This window comes from Hordeum vulgare, chromosome 5H (genome assembly GCF_904849725.1).
Source record: "Hordeum vulgare subsp. vulgare chromosome 5H, MorexV3_pseudomolecules_assembly, whole genome shotgun sequence".
NCBI lineage: Eukaryota > Viridiplantae > Streptophyta > Magnoliopsida > Poales > Poaceae > Hordeum > Hordeum vulgare.
The window spans coordinates 548,730,058-548,757,845 of NC_058522.1; the positions used below are offsets into that span (position 1 = coordinate 548,730,058).

At 40.5% G+C, this 27,788-nt stretch overlaps 1 protein-coding gene and 2 pseudogenes across 1 annotated transcript; 1 reads left to right on the forward strand and 2 right to left on the reverse strand.

The window, feature by feature from the left end:
• Positions 1-104: 104 nt before the first annotated feature.
• On the reverse strand, positions 105-2,855 carry LOC123452733 (probable inactive purple acid phosphatase 2). The gene is made up of 2 exons (XM_045129443.1): positions 1,964-2,855; positions 105-1,641 (listed from the first exon to the last, which is right to left on the reverse strand). Exons 1-2 carry the CDS (start codon positions 2,660-2,662, stop codon positions 391-393), a joined length of 1,950 nt encoding a protein of 649 aa, XP_044985378.1. The 5' UTR covers positions 2,663-2,855; the 3' UTR covers positions 105-390.
• Positions 2,856-11,258: 8,403 nt separating this feature from the next.
• Positions 11,259-17,392, forward strand: LOC123397237 (annotated as a pseudogene).
• Positions 17,393-17,616: 224 nt separating this feature from the next.
• On the reverse strand, positions 17,617-17,783 carry LOC123400579 (annotated as a pseudogene).
• Between the last annotated feature and the right edge of the window lie 10,005 nt (positions 17,784-27,788).

The following is a 27,788-nucleotide window of genomic DNA, read 5'->3' on the forward strand; positions in this document are numbered from 1 at the left end:
GGCTTTCATTCAGCTCAAGACACATGAGCACTAGACTTTTTTTTATTATAACTGTACCCGGGTAGTCTACATGAGCACTAGACTGGACAATCAACACACCACAATGAACAAGATGAACAGATCTTCCATGGATACATTCATCAATAATACATCAACCATCTAGTACATCAGCAAGTCATCAGTAAGCGCTGGGAACCAACCACTCATCAGTAATACATCAACCGCACGTCAAGATCGTATTACTTCATTCAGGCACACTGGTGACAGTGAATCTGAGAGACTCCGGTATTAAGTTGCTGTCGTCTTTACACATTCAATTGGTGTTTACATATGTTACAGTGGAAAAGGAAGATCAATTACCAGCACAAACGAGTAAGCAGGGTGGAGTAACTAGGACTCCTCATCTTGTACAGGACTCCATCCTGCAGACTCCGCCTTCTTCTTCCTTCTAACAGCAAAGCCAGCCATGAAACCGAGCAGCAACGCAAGCACCACGCCGCCGGCAATTCCCAGGTACCTCATCTTCCCCGGCAACGCGCCGACCAGCTTACCAGGCGAGCCGTCATCGGCGCCGACTTGCGGCGACAGTATTTCGACCATGTCATGGACTTGCCCATCATGGTTCCCAATGTACATCAGTGTCAACTTCTCCCTCGTGGCCACAAGCTTCGCGTACCCGAACTCACCGCCACGGTACATGGACCGCTGCGGCTGAGGGAATATGGGGACGTCGGGGTGGTCGGGCCTCGGCTCCCAGCTCGGCTGGAAGTCCTGCCCGGCCATGCCGATCACGACATGAGCGGGAGCACCAGGGTACACGAAGCTGGACGACGTGTTGAGGCACCGGTAGTTCTTCATGGGGCAGAACCTCTCGTACCTGTGAATGTGCCCCCACAGGGCGAGCGTCACGCCGTGCTCCACAAAGAGGGGCTCCAGGTGCCGGATCATCTGCTCCCTGTGAGCCGCGTCCTTGGTCTCGTTGCTCGAGGTGTACATCGGCCGGTGGCCCTGGAACACCACGAACGGCGTTCGGCTCCGGTTCACGCGCTCGAGGTCGGCTTTTATGTAGCTGTACTGATCGCTGCCATGGGTGAAGTCGGTTTCGGTGGACATGTAGACGAAATGGACGACGCCTGCATCCAAGGAGTAGTAGAGGTTCCGGGTGTCGGGGGCGACGGTGCCGGTTGGGAGGGATGAGTTCCCGGGCATTCTGAACTTGATGCTGTATGGCACCCCGCACTCGCCGCCGCCGTCCTTTCCGTTGTATGTGTCTGCTGCCCAGGTGGGTTTCCAGGGCTGGGATGGCCAGTCATACTCATGGTTACCAATGCAGACGTGGTATGGCGTGCTGGCGGCGATGGGCTCGATCTGCTCGAAGAAATGATCCCATAACCATGCATAACCTTTGGCGTAGCTGATGTCACCGATGTGCGAGATGACCGCCGGTTTGTCGCCGAGGGCCTGGAGATCGCGGAGGATCCATTTCACGGTTGACAGACTTTCTTGAGGTGTTCGGAAGTAGGTGTTGTAAGGAACGTGGGTGCCCAGGTCACCGAAGAGGAATGCGATGGTCTCGCTGGCCTCGGCGTCGCGTGAGATGAAGCTGTGTGTCTCACTCCAGCCACCTAAATCATTGCCAACCTATGAATAACATTTCAAAGTTCAAAAGATCAGGTGAAATGTGGCATAGATTGGAGTGCATAATTATACCAAATGCTGATGATGTTGGATGCTCATTATGGTTGGAACTTGAAACAATGAGCTATGAGAAACAATTCTTGCATCATAAACTAGACTGCATATCAAAATGGCTAGTGTTCTAAAATGAAATTTTGCACAACATTCAGACGATCCCATATGATTCTTTTGAGGCCCCAAATTGAATCTAGGATGTTTGGATTATTAGTTCAAATCTAAAGTTATGTGGACTTCAAAAAAATCTGAAGCTATGTGACTACTGTACCTTGTAGGAGTACCTTGTCCCAGGCCGCAGCGCCTTCATGACGCCGTCGAAGACGAACCCGGGGTGGCGCCACCCGACGCTGTGGTTCGCCGGGTGGCCGCACATGTGGCGCCGCTCGTACGTGCTCGCCTCCGCCGGCACCTCCTCCCACTCCTCGCGCCGGCCGGCGGCGGCGGGCCAGTACCGGACGGACCTCCTCCCGCCGTCGCCGCACACGAACAGCACCCGCATCTCGTCCGCCTCGTCGGTGAACGCCAGGTGCAGCTGGGCGGGCCGGGCGCCGGATCCCTCGTGGGCCACGTCGCCCGAGACGGCGGCGCGGCGGCTGGCGTCGGGGAGCGGGCCGCCGTCCTGGTCAACGCGCGGGTTCTGGCCCGGCGGCCCCCGGAAGAGGCGGAACTGGTAGGGGGCGCGCAGGTCGGGCAGGCGCGGGAGGGTGACGCTGCCGGCGCCCGTGGCCCATGAGGCGGAGGAGTTGAGGAAGAGGAAGCCGAGGTAGTTGAGGTCGCCGGAGGTCGGCGGGGAGTAGACGGCCACGTAGTCGAGCGGGCCCGGGTCGGGGAGGTTGGACCATTGGAGGGTCACTGCGTGGTCTGGGTTGGTCAGCGTCGCCGGGGTGGCGGTGAGGGTCGTGGTGGAGGTGGCCTCGCCGGCGGCGAGGTGGGCGGCGAGCAGGATGAGCAATGCCGATGACGACATTGTGATGCATCTGTTTATGAAAATGGGGCTTAACTTAGGCTTGAATTAGTGGCTGTTCTCGGGAAGCTTGGATCAGTTTAAATAAATATTTTCACGATCGCAGTTCATGTGGATTGAGTCTACCCAAACGAGACGCTAGGACTGATTTTTAGAGAGTTGCTCTGCATTAGTTTTGGGTAAGTGTGTTTTTCTTAAAACGGTACAATCGAAGTCGTTTATATAAAAACACATGTTTATCCCTATGGCTATCGCTAAGGCTGTCCGTAGTATCATACTCTCTCCATTCCTAAATACTTCCTCCATTCTTAAGTATAAGTCTTTGTAGAGATTTCACTAGTGGACTACATACGGGTGTATATAGACATATTTTAGATTGTACATTCAATCATTTTGCTCCGTATGTAGACACATAGTAAAATTGCTTAAAAGACTTATATTTAGAAACGGAGGGAGTATAAGTCTTTTAATCAATTTTATTAAGGGTCTACATACAGAGCAAAATGATTGAATCTATATTCTAAAGCATGTCTATATACATCCGTATGTAGTCCACTAGTGAAATCTTACAAAGACTTATATTTAGGAACGGAGGGAGTAGTATCATTTATGTCAACTAGATAATTTTAATTAGGTGACATAGAATTAAATTGAAAAGAGATAATTAAGTATTATATCATGATACCATAACATATTAAATGATGATCTACTATGTATCATATATGGTAATAAATAAACTATCCTATGGTACTAATTTTGATTTTCCGAAAAACTATCCTATGATACTAACTTATGATACTATGCATTACACATTTAGTATCATACACTGATATCATATGCATGAGACTAATATATGATACTTTTCATTACAAACAGCCTAAGAACCATCCCATGCTACTCTTATGATCATTTATGAGAGACTGAACTCACATATCACTTAAGATTAACAAAGTTGTCATACGCATCATTGTTGCACATCACCGTGAAAATTCATAAAAATGCAAGCACTAATGTTAATTCTAAGATTTAAACTCTGATGGGATGGGATACTATTGTCTTTCTAACCATTCAATTACGAACTGGCTCGTATGCTAGTGTATTTTAAAACAAAATGTGTTTCTTTTAGTATGTTTTTAAAACATCTCATTCTATTTTAGGCATGGGGTCGGTGTCATGAGAGCACGACAGGACAAAAAAAACAACGTCAAACAACAACCAATTTTAAGAAGTGTAAAAAAGTTTTTGGACAACCCAAAATGGAGGCTTCTCATCCAGCAAATATGTGGCACTTGGGCGGTTGCCGCAAAATCACGTGGCTGTCACAAAATGTCCGCACAGAACTGCTTTTTGCCCATTACCGTCGCTCCGTCACCCGCCTCTGCTACATACCAACCTCATCGCCTCTCTCCGTACACCCGTCGTCGGATCAATTCTACCTCTACCCGCTACACGTCCGTCGTGTCGATTTTGATGACCCCCCATCGATTCGCCGCCCGTAGTGGCCATGCCAGCTCGATTGTGTCCCTACGTCGTGGCCTAGCGGCCGGCGGAGCTCCATAGAAGGTCGCCCAACCACCTCGCACGAGCGAAGGGCCGACGACATTGGGGTGGCGTCGCCGCAACGTCGTCAAATTACATATGAACAGTTGCATGCGCACGTCGAGGGAGCACATCTGATGGTCATTCTCTACCCCCGTCCCGGCAGCCGCAAGCCACCGACGACCCGTCAGACGTGCTCGACGAAATTTGTACAGAGGAAAAAAATCATTTGTGCTTTTTGTATGCATTTGTAGAATTTTACCTTGATAGATAGTTTCATGTTGTAGATGAGTTTGTGCGACTCCATATTATGTTGATTCTGCGTTGGATGAAGAATTTTTCTTGACTGAGGAAGAATATATTGCTATGATTGGGATGATGCACAAGAACAATATATTGCTAAACTTTGTTGTTGAGCTATGTTATGTGAACTATGCAACAATTTGTAGTTTGTTTGGAATTCATTGGAGATGCACTTGTTATTATTTGCGTGCAATATGTATATGCAAATTATGGTTCATGCGGATGCCCTATTTTAGGGCTGCCGTTGGAGACGACCCTTGCTTGTGTCCAACATATTTTACTTCACCAACTTTTCGTGCATCAAAATATGACTGCTCTTGGAGATGCTCTTAGAAAGTAGACATATTTAAGGTCGGATTTTACTTCCACACAAAAAAGGATGGATTCTAAACCCCTCCCCCATTCTCATTAAATACCCCCTAGGTCATTGTTTTAGGGTTTTGGTTTTGTTTGATTGAGTCTTATAGTTTGCTACTCTTGCCAGAAACACAATGGTCGGCGAGACCTCTTATAATACACATCATCGAAAACCCACTATGTTGATCAAGTAATTCATATTGTTATGCAATTAAAATTGCATATCTTAAGTTTTTTGCTTGTCGTTCAGTTGCATGTAGGGATTGATCTTTGTGGTCAGATTGTCTATGTTTCCAACATCATCGAATACCATGTTAGAGTCGGTTTAGAGATTGTTAAGGTGCATCGTCAGTTGTTTGGTGTAGTCGGGTCTCCAAAGTCTCCTCTAAGTCTCTAACACAACAGATAATATCTCATAAAAAATAGGGCCACCTTATGCCTATCAAGTGGTACCAAATTTTCAAGTTGTTCTATAAGATTTTTTTATTTTTCCTAGTTTCAGATTGCATTTTTTTTCATGCTTACATTCCATGGAAAAGCTAAATAAATTAGGGCTAAATTATCATGTATAAGACAGTATGAGCCTTCACATTTGTTCTTTGTAGTGAGTTGCGTCGTTGAATTTGAGTCTACATTATCGTGTTGAGTTGCTCGTCTTGGAGTCTAGTTCTTTAGAGTTTCAAGTTGAAGTCACATCACCACTACTCAATCTTTCCCTTCATCGACAATCATCGGCATCCATCAATTTCCACCACGTCCTTGTCACCTCCCTACTTGAGTTCGCTTGCATCTTTGCCAAACCGGATCATGTTTATTCTAAAAAATGGATATTGTCTAATTTAAATCAAGAAAAAGATAAAAACATAACAATAAGCATAAAGAAAGTCGGATCCGACTAGACTACAAGGACCGGTCTCATACAAAGGGACCCTCGAAATCGACCTCTAAATTGGACTTTTTGGCCTTCTGAGTTTTTTAACACCATTTGCCAATGGTTTTCAGAGTGGTTCCTAATTTTTTAGGCTTCATACGAATTCTGAATTGAGTGAATTCTTGTCGCGCTGCAAAGCTTAAGCCAATATAGTTTTTGAGAAAAGAATAAAAATGGTAAAAAAATCTGTGGAAAATTGAAGAGAAAACTTTCAGTGTACCATGTTTTGGAGCTTATATGTTCTTATCAAGAATTGCTACATATCATCTATCGATGTTAGTTTTGTAACGTCGTGGCCCTAGTAGTATTCTAGGCTCGCATATCTAGTCTCGTCTAGCATGTGACTATCACGGTATTGTCGTTGAACGCCTATTAAACTTACATCTATTTATTAACTATTACTAATATTGCTACCATATAAGCCTTATCAAGGTTCTCACATTTCTACATTGTGCAGTTTGACATCACCTGGCTTAGTATGGGAGAAGATTTTAATGCATTGCTTAGTGGGACGTTGAGATGGATACTTTGTATGCTAAGATCGCTTATGCGGCAGATTTTGCATGGCTTAGTGTGGGAGAAGACTTAAATGCATTGCCTAGTAAAATATTGAGGTGAACACTTTGCATGTTAAAAGAATTGGGATCAATTTCTTAAGAATGTAAGATCCAGAAAAGTTAAGACTTTGCTTGGATGGTCGTTTTCGTTTCAAATACGCGTGTAAAAGATACAGACCTCGGGCCATTGTTTTTGTTTTCAGCCAAGGATCGTTCAGCGACCAGTAAAATACAAATGTAAACTAGATATCTCTCTATTGAAATACAACCATCCAAGCGCGGCCTAAGTACTTTGACTGCAAGGATCTCAACTTCTATCCCACCTAGCACGCGTAATTAAGGATGTGTTTGGTAGCATGCACAAGGGTGCATGAGACTAAAAAGTTCCCTCCCCAACCCACTTTTAGATGTTTGGTAGGTTGTATGGGCTCTCGTGAGCATAGTCCACTTGATGCAAAAAAACGTCCAGAACGAGGCTGAGGAGAGCACCCACGTAGAGGCGAGCTGGGCTGAGCTTAGCTCTGTTCGACCCACTGCCTCGAGCCCCCGACCCACGCAGCGCTCCCCTTCCCCTCGTCCTCCTCCTCCCGACCTAGCCCCCTCCTCCTCCTCCCGACCTAGCCGCCATAAGGGAGCCGCCCCCCTCCCCCTCCCGACCTAGCCGCCAGAAGGGCGCGCCACCGACCCCTCCCCGCCGTCCCGCCGTCCCGCCGGCGCCTCCCCAGCACAGGTAGCCACCCTCCTCTTCCCCCTCCCCTCCGCGAGGCCGAAGCCGCCGGCTCGCTGGCCTTCCGTCGCCTCCACCATCCACCCCTCCCCCTCCCCCTCCGCCAGGCTGAGGCCGCCGGCTTGCCGGCCCGCTGGCGCCTCCACCCCTCCCCAGCACAGTTTCGTTTTTTTTTGCATATTTTGCTACTAAGATTGAATTTGTTTGTATTATAATAGATGGATGAGATGGCAAGAAAACGAAGGCAGCTAATTGTGAGAGGAGTCGGTCTAGTAATTGGGTGTTATGCTTACATGATGGTCATGTTTAGAAGGGCTAGACAACAAACATCGCGGATAACCGTGGGCAGCATGGCCGATCGTGCCATATCTAGAGAGTCTAGTTTGAGATACATTTATCATTCTAGTGATATAAATTGTTCAAATCAATTAAGAATGAGAAAGGCTCCTTTTTCCGTTTGTGTGCTATATTTAGACAGAGGAAGTTGTTGTTGGATAGCATCCATACTTCTATCGAGGAACAAGTTGTCATGTTTCTTCTAATAGTTGGCCATAACCAAAGGTATAGAACACTACAACCGATCTTTAGAAGATCTATCGAAGTCATTAGTAAGTATTTTAAGGCAGTGCTTTATGTTGTTGGGGAGTTGAGAGATGAGATGATTCGGCCTCCATCCAATCATTGCCATCGTAAAATACACTATTAATTAGGATTGTGTTGGAGTAATTGATGGGACTCATGTGCTTGCTAGAGTCCCAAAAAACATCTCAGCTGCCTTTAGGGGTAGAAAGGAGGGGACTATCCAAAATGTCATGGCAGCGGTAGACTTTGATCTAAAGTTTACATATGTACTTGCTGGGTGGGAGGGGTCAGCTCATGATGCCCTTATACTTGCAAATGCATTGGAGAGGGAAGATGGGTTGAAAGTTCCCACGGGTATTAAATTAGAGCATGCTACCCAAATATATTAATATTTATACCCATAGCTAATAGTTACCATTTCATATGAAAATTCTTCCTTGTTGATGCGGGGTATGCTGTGAGGCCGGGTTTTCTTCCACCATACGAGGAAACCATCCTCAAAATGCTAAAGAGTTGTTCAACTTAAGACACTCTTCTTTGAGGACAATGGTTGAAAGGGCTTTTGTCGCGTACAAAAACCGTTGGAAGTTTGTCTACAATAAGCCATTCCATGGTTATAAGACCCAAGTAAAAGTAGTGCTAGCTTGTGCAATTCTTCACAACTGGGTACTTCGATATGGTGAGGATGAATATTTTCCACCAGAGGAAACATGGAATCCTGAACCCAATGATGAAGATCACAATGATATTATCCATGACAATAATTCTTTGGCTCAAAAGAGAGATGAATTTGCAAATCAGATGTGGGAAAATAGAGGGCTAGCAAACATTTGATGTATCATGACTCGTGTTGTTGTAAAACAATTCATGTGTGACTTGCTGTTGTAAAACAATTCATACTAGATCATGAAAGACGCGTGTTGCGCCCGTTTATTATGAATTTATGATTAAATTATTATTGTTATATTTTTATAACAGTAAATATTTTCTTGTAGTTTGGGATTTTTTTTAAAAAAAAATTGGTGTTATGGGCCACAAAATAGTAAATTTCTTATGTGTGTGTAATATTTAAATTAGGCTAATAGGGGCTTGTAAAGGTATTAATACTTTTGCATGAGCAGTATTTGTGTATTGATGTGTATGTTGAACTTTTTTAGTGAGTGTTAAATTTTGTATATTTATGTAGGATCGTAATCGCTTAAGATATATTTGTATTTCAGTAATTATTTTATTGTGGTTTGCGATCTTTATTTTGATGCAAAATGTTTTTTGTTTTATTTTTTGATGTTATGGGCCACATAATAGTAATTTTGTAATTTGTGTGTAATATTGTAATTGGGCTGATATGGGTTTGTTTAGCTAGTAATAATTTTTAGTCAACATATTTTGTGTATTGATGTTTAGGTTAAACGTTTTTAGTGAGGCATTAATTTGGTATTTATCTAGGGTAGGAATGGCTGTAGGTTTTGCATTAGCATTTGTAACTTTGTTGACCTTTGTATTTATGAACAACAATTATAAGTATAGGGACGTTAGTAGCTTACTTGCTCTATATATATATACACCAGCCTTTGTGTTTGTTTAGATGTTGGTGTATGCAGATGTTAGTTTGTGAGCTGGACTTAATTCTTTTTCAGTTGTATTGGTTGAAGGTACGATTATATTTCTTAAACTTTGTTGTATTTAATTCTTTATATTTTTGAATAATGAGTAATAGTTGTATGTTAAATTTGTTGAAATTTATTGTGTATTGTAGGTTTTTATTTGAATAAAGTTAGCATCAATGGATGGTGTTGAAACAGGTAATATTAATTTATTTGTTTGATTATGTATGTTTCATTTCTGTAGTGTAATATATTTTGTAGATAAAGTATGTAAAATATGATATATACATTTTTTTGTATGATGTAGATAATCGTTTTGTAATTCGCATTTCACAGAAGCTTTTGTTGGACGAAGTTATTAAAAATCTTGCTGGTAGAAAAGCAGATTATAGCATTCTGTTGCGTGGAAGAATGTTTGAATGCAATGTAAGGACTGTTATCAGGACAACTGAAGAAAATACATCTGGTAAATTAGAGCAAGCTATTGACCAGTTAGCAAACAATATAGTTGATGCAGAGGAGTCAGCAGCAGTTGCTTTGATTGATCTGTTGAAGGTGACATATAAATTTGAAATTGATGATTTTAACTTTCGGGAAAAGGTGAAGAATGAGTTATGCAAAGATAATTTAGAGAAAGAATTGGTTGTGGTTAATAATCTAGAAGAGAGACAAGCTGATGGTATGAAATTGTTGAAGAAAGGCTGGGGTATGGTTATTGATGATACGGAATATGTTCACGAAGCTGTAAAAGATATATGTGGAAGTGCACTTGCTGTGTTACCTGAAGTGAATCGTTATGTTTACGAAATTGAATTCATTTCTTCAGCGTCTTATTTGGATGATTGGTTGGAGGGGAAAATATGTGAGAGTAGGTCTTATTTTGTGGATACGAACAATGACGCCGAGTAACGGTTTTAAAGTCATTTGTTTGTTGAAGTTAATAAAAGTGTTTTGTAATATTTTAATAATGTTATTAGTATTGATTATGTTGAATAAAGTGTAATGTTCGTTTATTATTTGTGCAAATTATTTTATTTTTAGTACTTGTTTTTATTTAGATGAAAGTGTAGTTATATAATTTGTGCTCATACAGCACTTTTCATGAATGGTGAGTCGTGGAGAAATACATGAAGACCTATTGGCGATGGAGCTAGAGATGCATGTACCGTCGGTCTTATTCTCACAATAGCTACGTACAGAAGTTACGGACGGAAGGGAGGAGTGAAACTAATTACGAACAAAAACACCGTTCAATCGCACATGTCGAAGCGAATCCATTATGTAGGTCGACGTCGACGTGTCACGATCCAGTTGCATCGCTGTCGTCTAGAAAAAGGATTGCGACCCATGCTTCATTGCATCCAATAGATGGGATAATGTGCGTGTTGGCCGTTTAGGATGGACGTGAAACACACGCATTGTGTAGCTGGACGGATCCGCCGGCACCGGAGGGTGATCGGTCGGTCTGAGTGATGATGGGGACGCGTGAGGAAAAGATAGAGATAAACTTTTTTTTAATTGCAGCGGTAATGGAACTTGCTCCGTGAGATAACTGGGCAGCTTATGGTCCTGTGCTCTGTGAGGGATGGACGTGGTGTGCAGCGCTAGTATGTGTATCTGAGAAGCCAGCGAGCGAGCGGCGGGACGAGATGCGGCCGCGCGGACTATATTTTTTTAAGGATCTTGCATTATTTTCTGACTACTATTGATAGAGATTGTAGGTATAGTTTTTTTAGTAGTACGTGAATTTATTGAGATGAAACTGAACTTTTTTAATTTATGCTCATAATTGTAATTAAGACTGTATTTGAAACGGCTAATTAGTATGGAATAATGGGTATTCACTACTGGCAGACCGGTTCTTGATGGCAATTAGCATCCTATCTCTATATAAAGGTGTGTATGCCTTTTGCTTCTTTTCATATTACAACACTACGCATAGTAGAAACCAGTTGCCGTAGCTTTTTAGTACTTTTTGGTGAGAAAGCTGTTGAGCGCAATGGGAAAGCTTTTTGCTCGTTGCAAGGAAGTACGTGTGGTTCAGCGTATAAAGTTGATTCGCGTGCTGTTATTCACGAGCCGTCCGAACAGGGCGGAGGTTGTCGGGCATTTTCTGCTGACGTTGTTTGATCGCAAGACGTTCCGTATATTTGCTAGTCATGATGGTGCAATCTTCTTGCAGTTCTTCCGGTTTGAACAAGGTGAGTTCCTGAAGGACCATGCTTGGAGTTCCGAAGGAGTTTACATGTCGTTTGTGTCTGTTAATTTGAGTGACTTTTGGTTGATGCCGCTTCACCCGAATGTTTTTGTTCGTGTCATGTGAGTTTGAAGTTTGGATGGTGCAGTTTGTTAGAATAAATGTCGTTCTATTTTCAGTTAGGTTGTTTGAGTCTTTATATCATTTAAGTTTTTTGTCGTCGAGTCAATGTAAGGAATCTTATTTTATATGAAATAAAGCTGATGGTTGTGATCTTTATATATGTGCTCATTGATTGGATTAATACCTATGATTTATTTATGTAAAATATGATTTGTAATATTTCATATTTTGTGGGCGTGTTTACTGAGTTGTTTCTCCAATGCGTAACACCTCACTACCAGGCTGTGTGAAAAATTCTTCAATTCCTCTATGTATAATAAATCTCCCAAATTTTACATTTGTTACATAAATATTCAGACGTGAGAGAATATCATGAAAATATTTAGTTCGTGAAGAATATATTTATTTAGTTCGTCAAAGGCATTGTAGAACGGTTCCGATCTATTCCAAAACCACCGTCCCCATCTTGTCCACCCTAAAATATAGGAGACATGGCGCTTTGTACGCATAGGACAACGCGATCATATTGTGAATGCTTGACGGGTGTAGTAGTAAGTGTTGAATGGAGACATGAAAACGGTCAGTAGGGTACGTACTGACCATAGTAAAGTTGGAAATTTATGTTTATATTTGTGCACACATTTAGAAATATGAAGAGGGTATGCATAGCTCTGTAAAATCAATAATTCCTGTATTAAAAGAAAGAACATTACATGATTGTATGTAATGTTAGAACTGTGAAGAATGTGCTATTCCATACATATTGGCGAGACAAATAGAAAACAATATTGCGATGTGCTTAAATACGTAGAGAAATTATTTATTTACTTTGTGATCCAACCGTTTGTGGTTGTTTATATATAGAGCATATTTAGAACTGTGAAGAATGTGCTATTCCATACATATTGGCGAGACAAATAGAAAACAATATTGTGTTGTGCTTAAATACGCAGAGAAATTATTTATTTACTTTGTGGTCCAGCCGTTTGTGGTTGTTGATATATAGAGCATATTTTTAGAATGGCAGGGATTTTTTTTGCAGCATATGAGAACAAAGTAATATCATCGTACTGTTGTACCATATCAGCAAAGCAACGTTATTTGTCATCATATTACGAGGGTTTTGAAAATCCGTAATGACGTAGAAATCACGTCTTCTGTATTATAAACATGAACGATTTTGGGGGACCAAGCAAATTAGCAGTGATTTTGTAAACATAGTATATATGTCTATATAAGTATTAATATGGGATTAAATTGGCATTGATAATAGAATAGGGAGCGGTGATGTTATATCCCTTTTTTGTTTATGTAGAATCACACCAGCTCATGATAGGAAGGACTTGAACGTTTCGTCGAACAGAACGTATAGCAGACGTTGCGACTCCTACGTGCAGGCCACAGTTAATATTTTGCGGATGCTTTACGGGTGGACCAGTGAGGGTTCCATCGTCCGGTGTGAACTGAAAGAAGAGTTTTAGAGTATGGGATGCAGGAGGTGCATCTCCAATTGCAAGCATGCGAGTATTATCGGTCAGGTCCAGACTGTAACATGTGTCATCTCTATAAATGTTAAAATCCAATCAATCTGTGTTGTTGTAATTCGTGTTTATTTTCGACTTAGATGATTAGAAACGTTCGATTCAGGGACACGTAGTTGGTGATGTAAACTCATGTAGTCCCAACCTGTTTTGTTGAGAAATGATGTAAACGCAAGACCTGTATGGGCTATGACGCTCTACTATATGGTTAGTATTTAATAAATTTATGTTTGTGGCAAATGGTTCAGATTAATTTTTTTTCGTTTACTCCTGTACATGTAGCTTTTGCCTATGTATCTTAGAATATATACCTCGACATGATGAATGTAGATATTGAACAGTATTGTATTATTATATTGAGATTGGAGCATTAGTTGTGAAATAACAGATAGCAGAAACTTGTGAAAGTAAAATCTATTATCATAAAACCCGGTGATTATTGTCACGTGCAGACTTCATAATAAAGAAAAAGTGCCACATATGTGAAGAAGCTCTAATGTTTTATTCGATGCACGCGTAGTAGACCATCTCTTTGTTTTTCTTGCAAAATTTTGAAACATCCATGAAGTAGCTTGAATCTTTTATTGGATGGAAGCGTAGGAGACCGTGTCTTTTTTTCCTGCAAAATATTAGGAATTCAAAGTTAAGAATGTATGTTAAAAAAAGAGTAGGAATGTTAGCTAATTGATAGTAAGTTTAGTACTTACAGTGAAGACCAACCACGAGTTTTGTTGATGCCAAGGTAGCTAGTGCATTAGCCATTTTTTCTTTTGGAGACACTGCTGGAAGAGGTCCAGTATATTGTACTTCATTGATGGTGTTGTTGTTGTCCGTATCTATTGTTGTTATCTTTATTGGTAGGTAGTCAACATTGTCAATACAAATCTGACGGATGGTGTGCACTAAGTGTTCGTTGGATTGTTTTAGAGCAGCCATATATCTGGTTTTGACATCGGTACTTTCATTGAATAAGTTTTCAAAAGTTGTGGCTGCAAATAGTTTTCTTCGTAGATCCAAAACTTCAGTGTAATTTGCATCATCAACATGAACCCTGCATTTGGTCATTAAGTGTGTGATGGGGCATGCATTTTCCAATGCATAATGTATGGTATGTGCAGTGTCCCCGTAGAATTTTTCCTTGTTTGCAAAACCATTTCGTTCAGTTGGGGTACCTCTAATTCTATCCAACCTATTATCTGGAGCGGGGATTCATGTATACATCCACTGGAGTATATGGATAATCCAAGTGTGCGTGTTATCTCTGTTAGAAGGAGATGTCTAGAAACCTTTGCCTTTGCTGAGACCTAAATATTGAATTGATAGTTTCAAAAATTATTATGGAATAGTTATATCTGATAATTTAGTATGGTAAGAAGTACTTACAACAGTTGCATGTATAAGTTCTGGTTTTGTATCTTCATATAGTTCGTTAGGAGTGGGTTCCTTTCTCTTTTCTTGTGAAGATACTGGAGGCACCTAAATAACGAATTGAAATTTATAAAAATTAATATTGAATAGTTATATGTGATAATTGAGTATGATTAGTAATACTTACATTAGGTAAATGTATATGTTCTGGTTTTGGATCTTCATCTGGTTCATTAGGAGTGGGTTCCTTTCTCTTTCGTTGTGAAGATGTTGTAGGCATTTTGAAGGTAATTGGACATGGAAGTATCCTTTTATGAGTTGTACCTAGTTGTTTACTTCCAGATGGTTTTTCCTACAGGAATAATTCATTATAAAATATATATTAGTAACAAACGCAGTTTAAAAAGAATGATGTTGGGTTATGTAGCTGATGGTACCTCATTGTCGCTGCTTAGTTCGTCAACAGATTGAAGGCCGGCTTTGCAATGAGTTTTGCAAATTGGGTCTGTGGAATAGTATTTCATCTGCACGAAAGATAATCATTATTTCATCACGAATAAAAGAAGAATGGAAGAGATATGAACAGGGCATGGTATGAAGGCAATGTACCTTGTCGTACAAAATTCTGGTTCTCGTTCCCAGATTGTGTGTTTGATATGTTGTGTACTTATAGTTGCAGCCTTGTAGGTTATGCCAAGAGGCAGATTAATGATCATTACATCATTTTTAATGGTGTGAAATAATTAAGTTTTATTGAGTTTCAGTTTCCATTATTTATTACGTAGTTGTAAGTGCCGAGGAAGGAATTTTTTTTACTTATTTAATGATAAATTATTCAAGCAATAACCCTTGATGAGGCAGATATGAAAAGCAAAGCAGTTATGAACCTCAGTGTCAAAAAGAAAATACGATGGTAGACAAGCAGAACAATGTCTGGCTTTCATTAGCTCATTTTAACCTAGTCAATAATTGAACGCAAAAAGAGAACTGAATGTTGAACCTTTCAGTTTTCATGTTTACCAAAGGTATGCAGTCAACCGCGTTTGCCATTTTCTGGACCAGCAAGTTATTCAGGTCCTGCAGTCCTGAGTCATGAGATATATGCGTAAGAATAATTCCAAAATTCAGTTACTCATAGGCGCGTTCTGAACGTCGGCGTAGCTGGCTTTGCCCTCCAATCCATAAGCAATGTTGTCTTCAATGGTGCAGTTAAAGAGTGTAGGCTCCTGGCTAACTATGCTTACCTGAAATCATTTTGTTCAGAACAAAATTGAACATCTGAGGGAGGAAAAAATTATTCTAAAGCCAGATATACAGTTATAGAAAAAGTTTTTTAAAGTGCGTCATCGACGGTGCCTCCTCCGCAGACACCCATGGAGCCCATGGAGTACCTGTCCAGGTCGTGGAGCGTGTCCGCCTACGAGATATGCAAGGACCTGCTGCTCAAAGGGGATACCAAGCGAAGCTTCTTCTTCGCCGTCGTCGACAGCCGTCCTCCGCCACGCACAGAGATGGAGATCGACACCTCGTACGAGCTCGTCACTGTGCCTGCTCCCGCCGCTTCCGTTGAGCATATCGAGCACCGACAACATGTATGTAACCAATCAATGCACACCATCTGTTGCTTATTTTCTTTTTTTCTTTCCCGATTGCTCTTAGTTGGTTATCTGCAGCATTTATGTGTCACCCAAGTTGGAAAGAACAAATTGAGGTGCAAAAGAGTTATTGACCATCTCTCATCTGCAGCTGGATGCAAGAGGGAGAAGCTCCATCAGCTGCCATCGCGACTCCAACTCGGTAACCAGATGGTATTTCCAGCACAAGGGGACCACCAAAAATGGCAGAAAGTAGAAGGCGTGTGCCGACCTGGGCTAGGCGCACGCCATGGTCTCCGTGGCCGAGGTGTCCGCCGTAGTTGCCGCCATCACTGGGGCCACCAGCCAGGACAACCAGAACTCCAAAATAGCTGCAACCATGGCGTCCGCCACCAAGCTGCTGGCTTCGCACTGCGCTCAGGCAGCCGAGCTTGCAGGGGCTGGTCATGAAACTGTGTCCTCTGCTGTCTGGTCTGCGGTCAGTGTCACGGGTCAGGGTGATGTGATGACACTCACAGCCGCAGCGGCGAAGGGTGAGAAATCCGTACCTGTCATCAATCACATTGAAATCCCATGCATTTTTATTATCATCATTGGTGTGCGGAAGATGACTGAATTGTGTGCCCCCTGATGATATTGTGTACAAAGCTTTGAGAGGAGCTGCGGCGCTGAAGAAGAGGGTCCAGCGAGAGACGAGAACAATGCCGTCGTCATTCCTTATGAGAAGGCACCTTTGTCCTGGAGTCCTGATATTTGGTGCAAGGAAGGCAAGCTGTTAAAAAGCACAGAAAAGGTGAGAACTACTCATCTGTTTGGAACATTCAATTAAAATTGGAAAAAAATGATAAAGAGACCTGAGATGCAAACTTTTGTTCCTGAATCAGGGGATTTGCACAAGAGACGGGTATCAATCTACGTCAACAATAGGTGAGAGGTAGGCCAATTTCCCTGCAGAGCTTCATTTTTAAAACAGAACACAAAAGGTTTGCATTTATATAACTCGGCTAATTCTGGTGAATAGATTTTCCAACCAGGCTACCCCCCTTCCCATTATTTTCGTAACGGAAATATCAAGGCTCTAATGAATAGGTATACATTATATACAAATGAATATCAGTTAACAACAAGTCTGTATAATTACAGGTCATATTGAAGCTGAAGAGCAAACATGTTGGAGGTGTGTTGTTAAAAAACAATAAAAGTAGGTTTAGCTGTGTCGTATCGTACATAGTTGCTAAAGGTGAAGAAGTCAAGTGTTGCTCAGAATGTGACTGCTTGTAAAACATATTCTGTTTCTGAAGCAACTTGACAGATAATTTTCAAAAAACACTCCCAGTAAGAAGTTTATATAGTCACAACATTATAAGTATTATAATACAACGTATGTTACATGGAAAAAGAGATGAACGTATCATCATTGCCATAAATGCATAACCAATTGATCACATCATATTTATCACAACCGATTAGCTAATAGAAAAAAAATCATGAGAATAACCAACTATATGTACAATGCTAACATAATTCAAGAGAATCTCAGAGACCCGTTTTAAATCACGCACACACCTGAACCAAACCGGCTGCAAATAGAGATTTTGGAACAGACCAAACCACAAAGTTTACAATGTCAGAAGCAGCTGAAGCTATTGGTTTACAGTGTCATACGACACTTCCTATGGTCTGAGAATCTTTACACGGATTTTAAGATGAACAAAATTAACAATGCAAAAAGTACAGAAGAATGGAAGATATAGGTTTTTATCATCATTGGCTTCAAGTGCATTATAGATCTAACTCGGAAGACAGAATGTAAGAAACGATGAAAACAATATATATCATGAGGACATTATCATTCACAGAAAATTAAGCACTGTGTATGAATGTGTCCTAAGATTGTTTCAAGGTTTCAGAAAAAATAACACTGGACTCGGATTGATTCAGTTGCAAAGATGAGTATAGAAAGGATAAACCAGAAGTTGCATATTAAAGATTATGATCACCTAAGTTGGAATTCGAAATAAATGTCACACGCGGACGACATAATTATTAACAAAACATAATACATTCAGAAAGGATGGACGCACGCAAAACTCCTGCCTTTATTTAGTAGCTTCAAAATTGATGAAGAGTGGTCTCTTCAGTCAAGGTGCAGTTTCTTCCTTGAGGTAGTAATCTTCGCTGTGTCGGATGTAGTCCTGTAAATGATGTGAAGATAGCTGTTAATATGTATGTTGGATGAAACGAACCTGCAAGAGAGATTTATAATGTTGGCACATACCTTTTTGTATTTTTCTTGGTCGTGTTAGTAGTAGTGTTTGTGAGATGTCCAGTTTGATCATTTGGTGTCTCTTTACTGACAGTTAGAGTTGTTTCCTCAGTTTCGCTGGTAATATGATCCTCCTGATTGCTATTGTTTCCCTGTCATAGGACGTAAGAAAATTAGTTGTTTTTAGATATACAAAGTAATTATTTTGCATGGTATTGTTGCAAGAATTTGATATACCATCGCATCCAGTTTAGGGGATTCAGTAACTATTGCTGCTGTTTGCATTTCATTTATGTCATTCTCTTTACTGCCATCTATGTGGGTAGCATTGTTGTCCTGTTAATCGAGCATTAAAAAAGGTAGTCAATTAAATTGCATTTTCTGATTGTATTGAATGTAGGCGCAAGGTCACCAAAAATGTATAAATTACTGCATACCTTGCTATTTTCTCCAGATTCTTGAGTTGATGTGCTACTTGATCCAGAGCTAAGTTTGTTGAATTCAAAAACATTTGTCTTCTTGTGGGTTGCTGTTACACTATTAACTTGGAAAGATAGCTGTCCATACTGCAGGCCCCTCTCATTCACAGTGTAGTTGAAAGTTAGTTTTTGTGATATGAGGGCTGATATTTCTGCTCGCACAATCGATGGACGAACATTGCGCATAACAACTTCCAGCCTTTTCCCAATAATTTGTTCAGCTACTGTTGCAAAGAATACAAACTCGACTTCACCTGTCTTGTCCGCGCCAATAACACGCACCTTGTACCTTTCAAAGATAAAATGGTAATAAATAGCTGAAGTAAAATTGGAATGTGTGCTTCAATTATATAATATAGCATACCTTGGTGTTGCTGTAGTACAGTTGCATCTCTTATTGCTGCAAACAAATGCATTTGTAGCTTGAAATGCTTTCTTATGGCATAATTGGCAAGAAAGGAACCACCAGTGTTCTGAAGCTAGCCTCATGATTGTGACAGTGCTTTTCATATTTTTGCCCTATAATATCAGCCACCATAATGAATTAGTATTTGTCTTTGATACTTTGATAGTTGTCATGAAGTTAGTAAGTAAGTTAGAAGTTAACTGACCAAGAATTCGTTAGGATCACTGAAATTCAAGAACGCCACATCTATAGTTTAAGGATCATCCCTCTTGTACGCTGCATTGTATTGATCATCGTTCCCTGACGTAAGTCTTAGAGCTGGCATTTGTTCACCAAGACCTGCATATAAAGGAATGAAGAAAGTACTTATTAGTAGAAATACATGTATATTTCTTCGTTTGTGGAAAAAAAATGTTAGAAATAAGTTTACCGGTCACAATATTCCATCTTCTCAGGTATTTCAAGATTGATATAAATGTTTGCGGCATCGCTGCAACTTATTGTTGGACGCCCTATATTAATTCTATGGTGTCAGAATTTATAGTAACGTAAATGAGAGCTGTTTAGACAGTATTGTCGTGGAAGCATATACTTGGGGAAGCATGCCTAGGTAGCTTTTCATGAGAGTACCAACAAAAAGCATTATAATCGGCTTCCTCTGGCCAAGGTCATACAGATCGTCGGCCTGAAAGGCAGTTGCATGGTCCCCCCATAGTGCAACATCCATAATATTGCCACTGCATGATTTATCTTTTAATTAGTATGTGTAAGAGTTATTGAATAATATATACCATGTTTTGTTACGTGAGAAGGCTTACTCAATATCTGTTATCTGGAGGTTTCTCTTATGAGAATCTTGGACTCGACCAGGTAGGCGAACCTTTAATAGATCTGAGATTGCTGAAAGTATTCCAATTACATCTGTACATCAAAAAGTAGAGTATTGTAATTTCTGAAAATATAGCAACACAGGAATCCATAAGAGGTAAAGGAATTTGTATGCATTTACAATAGTATAATTTCCTTACCTATAAAGGAGTCCGTTTTGCCAACCATAGAGGGAATAAGCTTAAAATCGGTCAGTGAATACACATAGCGAGGATAATCTTCAGGAACATCTTGTTGAACTTCAACTTTTGACCATGGAGTTATTTTAATCATGAAATTTCCTTCGACAACCTTGTACTTGTTCTTTGTTGTGTTAACAAAGAAATCCTTAATGAGACAAACATTACCCTCTTTTAGTTTTTCTTTGAATATCTCTGCATGCATGGCCTATATTTCACCATACATCTGGTTTCCCTGTATCAAAAATCAGTATAAATCATAGGTACAATATATAATGCAGAATATAATTGACACCATTTATTTATTTTTATACCTGCTCATCGACAAAGACGATGTCAACATGCGCTAATTGATTGTCCTTGTGAAATTCCCATACACGAGCTACGCGTGCACGTACAGTTACACGCCTCAGTGCTGTGTTCAAATCAGACAAAAGGAGGACCTTCAATTTGATCAAATGTATAGTTAGGTCAAGCACAAAGATTAAACAACATTAATTATGAAGGTGAGACCAAACCTGAGCAGAAGCAAGTGCGGTGCTAACATTTATTTGTAATGTACATATGATATGACCTTCATTTGGTATGAAATATAACTGAGTAGGAAGACATATTTGTAGAAAGAACATTTTATTTGCTGTATTTATATAAAAAAAGTTTATGTATAGTGTACATTGATAATTTTTACAATATTGTTATTGTGTAGCAGAAAGTACTTCATGATATACAGCGTTTGATGTAAAATCATTTGAGACATCATTATTGCTATTAATTAGTATTTTAAACCTTTTCTTGATGTGACTCTTGAAATTGCCACATACAATTGTCCATGTGTGAAAACTAGTTTTTCCAAATAAATACCAACCGATTCAAGAGTCTGTCCTTGACTTTTGTTAATTGTCATTGCGTAGCAGAGGCGTAGAGGATACTGTCGTGTCTCAAGAACAAAAGGATATTTTGATTTCTTAGACATCAACGTAATCCTAGGAATGTAAACTGTTCGGCCAATATGAGATCCTGTCATTATAGTAGCTTCTACTATTCAAGTTGCCAATCGTGTAATGATTAGTCTTGTTCCGTTACATAGGCCAATGGTCTGGTCAATGTTCCTAAGCAGCATGACAGGACATCCAACCTTAAGGACCAATCTATGGTGTGGGAAATTGCTTATTTTAATAGCATTCAGATATTCAATATTATAGAGTTCATCAAAGTCACCTAGCTTGTCATTTACTTTTGAAATAGAATCACAGCTTAAATATTCAAAAGGTTCAGTTGGTACCATCTCTAGTACAAGCAGATTTATGTCGTCAACTGTTTCATTGTTTGGACAAACTATAGCGCGGTTTTGTAAATATTGTTGATCACAAATTTTTGTTTCTATACCTCCATACACAACATTGATAATGGCAGACATTTTGTCATCACCACCCTTTATAAGTAAGTCATGAGGTATCTTAATTTTGTCTTCACCTGTACTACTATTACTTTTTTTCTCACAAGTCGTACCATCCCCAACAGCTAAAACCCATTTACTAAATTCTTCCAATTCTTTCTGCTGGGAAGGAAGTAAATTAGGATTGGATAGCCTCATGTTAACATGCAACTTTAAGATGCGAATATATTTCCACAAAGGTGAGTTTGTTATTGTTGCAGATACAATTTCAGAACGTGATCCACCCTCTATAACAGGTAATATCTGTCTAAAGTCACCTCCTAGGACAACCGGAATACCACCAAATGGAGTTGTTGTTGCCATTTCACTTGTTGGTGTTAGAATATCTCGTAACGTTCTATCTAGTCTTTCAAAACAATGTCTATGTGTCATAGGAGCTTCATCCCAGATAATAAGAGAGCATTCTTTCATTAGGTCGGCAAGGTTTGTCCCCCTTTTTATGTCACATAAGGTGGTCTCATCAATATCTATTGGAATTTTGAATCGCGAGTGGGCTGTTCTTCCACCTTGTAATAGAAGGGAAGCTACACCTGAAGAAGCAACTGCTAGAACTATTTTTCCCATAGAGCGCAAGTATGATATTATCGACTTCCATACAAATGTTTTTCCTGTGCCACCATGCCCAGAAAGAAAGAAAAAACTGGGCCTTTCATTCATCACACATCCGATAATTTCATCATATGCTTTCCTTTGATCCAAATTTAGTTTTGATGATAATCTAGCAGATGTTTGTTTAAGTTGAGCTAAATCATATGAGCGTTTGTCCTGAATTAATCTATTTATTTTATTTCCATCATTATTTGCACAAGGCTGTGGCAAATTGAAATTTGCAATTGATGATCCATTTCGCGAAAAACACTTCATTTAATTCATCTATTAGCATATCTTGCAGCTGGTCAGGAGGCAATTGAAAAGATGGGTTATTTAGCATAACACAGAATTTGTGTTGTATATCATCAGACAAGTGGGCAGCAAATTTGTTGTAAAACAATCGTTCATTTTCAATATTGCAAAACAAAATCATGGTAACGAATAAATGCCTAAGATGGGATGACGTTGCCCATATTAAAGCCTCCTCAAATGTGGCATACCACTCTGTATCATCACCTAACAATCCCCGGGCTGAACATGCCTCTTTAAATGTATCATATGTGATACCATTGTATGTTCGTAAATACCCAAAACTACATGCACCTTTTACAATCATGAGTAGCATCCTAAGGTAGAAACGCTCACCACTTGATGGATGTACATAGTATATGCGACCAATTTTATCACCATTTTTTTCTTTTTCTTCCATATAGCATCTTTACTATCCCATGTCCACCTACTTGGGAAATCTACATAAGTAAGTTCATGAGCTTCCATATCTTGCTGGTTTGCTACGAACCATTCAGTGAGCATAGTTTTCGTAAACATTTATGCATTTGACGTGATGCTCTTCAGATTTGTTTTTGATTTGCAAGTGACATTGTTCATACCAGGTAAATGGATATCCAAGCGTTCTACACAGGGCATTTTATAGTGCAAAGGAAATTCAAATAAACGCCAATTTCTTTCATGTGGAACTAAATGCCTACAATCTAAGTATTATTTTATCTCATCAATTTCTTTTATATTTTGACTGCCAGGTTCATTTCCTTTACCTTTGTCACCAGTACATGTTGATTTCCTCCCTTTAATAGTTTCAAAAACAATACGTGGTCGATCTTTGCCCTTTGTGACATATTTGAAAAGGTATTTAACCACTCTAGTTTTGTTGCACCATTCAACATTGATATGGGCCTGGTATTTTTTAAGAAGGAACATATTATAGGGCACCACATATCGATTGTCAAGACGGTGTCCATTTTTTATAACGTAACGACCATTGTCACGCCGCCTATAAACCGCAAAACCTTCTGAGTCAATTGAAGTTTCATTGTGGAAAGATTTAGGGTAGTGCTTAGAACAGGCATTATTTTTCATGCATGTGCATTTTTTATTCATATCACCGCATGGCCCATGCATCATGAATTCAGAAACAAGCGCATATCCTAAAGGGTCTGTATTGACGTCAGGTATTTCGGCACTAATGAGTGAGTCTATACTGCCAAGTGTATCTTTCTTATTTTTGTTCTTGATCCATGCAAGACAGTGCACATGTGGAAGTCCTCGTTTTTGGAATTCATTGCTATGTAGTAGAGCTGATATTGGACCAAAAACTTTACCCTTTTTAATTTTCTTTATTAGCCTATCTTGTTTCATTTTATACACCCTATTAACAATATCAGGTCGGTCAGAAGGGTTCTGTCCAGGTTCATAACGAAGTGCTTCACTAATTTCTACCCATTTTGTATTGCACGTGAAGGTAATGAATATGTCAGGCCCACCATAGACACGGCAAATGGCCATTCCATCTTGCTAATGTTGAACGTAGTATCGTTGACCACCTGTAAAACTGCCTGGCAAAACAGTCTTTCGTCCTATTTTTTCGCCATCAATACAGCCTTTTCATACAGCGTCACTTATTCTTTGGTAATTTTTAGACCTAAGTTCATCTTGTTTACGATTTATAAACCAAAGACGGTTCTCTTCTACGCAAGCATAGCTATCAACCTGAAGCTGTGAGGTAGCTCGGCCACAACATGTGTATGGATTGTACTGACCTGCCTTGTAGTGAAGACAATATGCATAGTAATCAAGCATTGTCCATGTTTTCCGTTCATCTTTCTGTAATTTACCAGCATCATTGTACTGAATACCCAAATGGAATCCAGGATCACCATGTGGAAATAGTAGTGGGTATTGTAGGGACATAAGTAAATAGTGCAAGTTTGAAATATATTGAAGTCCTTTGTTTTTATCATGCACAATAATATCACGTTTATAGCTGTCAATTGTAAAATCACCAACTATTAACACAGCAATGTCGTCGTATGTGGGTAAATTATATTGAACATCACTACAATTTTGTGGAGCCAAAATCCTTATTGCTAAACGTTCATTAGGAAATTCTTTAATTCTGTCTCTAGCTTGCCTGAATTTTTTAACAAGCGGGTTTATGTCATCTAACATATGCATCAATGTTGCAGCAATTTTTCGATCTAACTCACCATCTAAATCATCTTCTTTGCACAATGCTTTTATTCTATTTTCGATTTCATTTTCTGTTCCATATATGTACAATTGAGCAAATTTTGGGTTACCATCAGTAGGTAGTAATGTACCAATTCTATGGTAAACCTGACCGCTTATTCGGAAAACGTATGGACCATTACCGTCGTTGATCTTTTTGTCTATGTTTGCCCCAAAAGAAGTAAAATTAAATAAGCAATTATATTGCCTAATATGGTTCATGAATTCACGACTCTCACGACCGCCATTGAAGCACATAAGGTTTGCAAGTTCTGGAGGGGGTGCTATAAATTGTGGTAAATTTATACGCCCACCACTACAACAACGGTTATATATGATGTGCCTCTTCTTCCAACTGGACCCTTTATCTACATGTTCATCCCACCAGAAGAACGCACCACAATGGTGGCATGTATAACAAGGTGGTCCTATACGTGACCGACGACGATATGTAGCTGAATAGGCAAAAGGGCAACAATAAGAAATCCATTTTTTTGTCTACCTATTATGTAAATGAAGAGGAAATGATTTTTTCCTGGTAACTATATTACCTTTAAGGGCTTCTGCATACTCTTCAGCAAGTGGCAATTTTATGTTGCCAGTTGCATCTCGCAATGGACCTGATTCTACTAATTTCTTTTGTTTTCTGAGTGTAATACGTGCCAAACGATTTTCGTTCGCATGCCACGTTGGGTACTTAGGGAAGAAATTATCCCCAGAACTGGACTTTGTTCGTTTATTAGGACAGGCAGATGAAGTTGAGGCTTCAGGTCCCTGTAGAACGGCATGATTTCTTTTTTTGCACATTGTAATACTATTTTTCTAATTCACCTGTTCCATACAACACCATGATATGAATACCAGAGGAACTATTACTTAATCAACAGTGCGATATAGTAAAATTGATTGCAAAAGACAAAATAATTACGTGTCCAAAAGCCATTTGAGATGAATGAACGGCTGAGCAGAAAACTTGACAGTAAGAAGCCGCAGAATCTGCCAAAATGAACCGTCCACACGCAGCTACTACAGCATCACCTGCACATATTTTGTTGGGAGGGGGTATTAGTTTCTTTCTTGTTGGATGATATGAGGACATTGCAATTTGCAGGTAGCATACCTGGACAGAGGATGTTGCTGCTGCAGTAGGGTGGGCATACATACGGAGGGAGGATTATATAGTACCAGCACATCAACTTTAGAAGCCATGATTATGAGTTTGAAGGAGGACAAAGCAGTTTCTAGTGGGAAAAAATGCCATCATTGTGTGCTTGAAGGAGGAAGAAGCAGTTTCAATTAGCGTAGTAATCTGCCATTACCTCGGCCTGCATGTTGTCTCGGCGGAATCCATGTCCAGGGCCCGCGCGCGTTTCCTCCTCTGGACTGGAACCCAACGAACGCCCGCCCCATTGCCTCAATCGAGCGTTGCGTACCGCCCGCGCCGCCACCGACCGCTCTGGACTAGATCCCATCGAACGCCCGCGCCATTGCCTCAATCGAGCGCTGCGTACCGCCCGCGCCGCCACCGACCGCTCCTTGGATCAGATCGACCGCGAGCGCTGCCTACCGCCCGTGCCGCGCTGCCAACGACCGCTCCTTGGATCAGATCGACCGCGAGCGCTGCCTACCGCCCGCGCCGCCACCGACCGCTCTTTGCCTCCTCTGGATGAGATCGAACGCGAGCGGTGCGTACCGCACGCGCCGCCACCGACCACGCCTCCAATCGACTGCCTACCGGCCGCGCCGCGAACGAGACCGAGATGTTGACTACCGCGCCGTTGCCTCGTTGGATCAATCCAGCCCGCTACATAACAGCCCATCCAAAGCCCAAACAACCACAGACCTTCGAAAAAATCGCCAGAGCAGCAGGCCCTTAGGACATGCGGCCCTAGTAGCGGTAACCAGCTGCTGAAACGACCATCTGACGACCATAATTGATTTAAAGCAACCAGCTGCTGAAACGACCATCTGACGACCAGAATTGATTTAAAGCAAAATCTGACGGTCCTTAGTGTTGGGAGCGTGAGAGAGCTCGCTTTAGGTGCAGTTTTACTGTCCTAAATGAGTGCTGAAATATGCTTGTTATATGCTGAAATGTGTGTTTTATCAGGTGAAATATGCTTGTTATGTGCTGAACTCTGAAATATGTTGTTCTAACTTCTGAATTTTTTTGTTGTAGATGGATGATGAGGTGCAGGAGATCCCAAATGTCGGTGTTGTTCCGAAGAAGGCCCCCAAGGTCATGAACTGGACTCCGCCTATGTCGGCGATGATGTTGAAAGGCCTTTCAGAGGTGGCGGCTAGAGGTGCCAAGACTGACAAAGGTTTCAAAGAGGCTGCAAAATTGAAAGTTGCAAAGTGCATATCTTCACTAGTTGGTTATGACGTGTCTATTACCCAAGTGCACAATCATATTCGCAAATGGACGAATAGGTGGACAAGGATTGTTTATTTGAAGGGTTTAAGTGGGGCTCTTTGGGATGATGAGAAGAAGATGGTATTGCTAGAAGAACAACACTATTTGGGCCAGGTATGTATTACAGCTGAAAATGCTGCTGTTTAATAGCTGAAAATAGTGTTGTTTACAGCTCAAAATGCTGTTGTTTATGGGTGAAAATGTTGCTATTTAATAGCTGAAAATGTTGTTGTTTAATAGCTGAATATGATGTTGTTTACAACTCAAAATGTTGTTGTTATATGGCTGAAAATGCTGCTCTTTAATAGCTGAAGATGCTGCAGGATCATCCAACTGATGCCGAATTGATCAATTCCTCACTTGAGTATTACAATTATATGGAACTGTGCTTTGCTAATAAGCATGCCACCGGAATTTATTCAATGGGAACCTGTGAGCCACTGGAAACGCCTATTTTGGTGGAAGACAAGGATAAACCCAATGTCAGGGAGGGGCAAG

Bases quoted from the DNA above. Each gene is read 5' to 3' on its own strand.
- LOC123452733 (XM_045129443.1), bottom strand. From the start codon at position 2,662: ATGTCGTCATCGGCATTGCTCATCCTGCTCGCCGCCCACCTCGCCGCC. The intron at 1,642-1,963 runs GTACAGTAGTCA...TGTTATTCATAG, and splicing joins GGACAAGGTACTCCTACAAG to GTTGGCAATGATTTAGGTGG.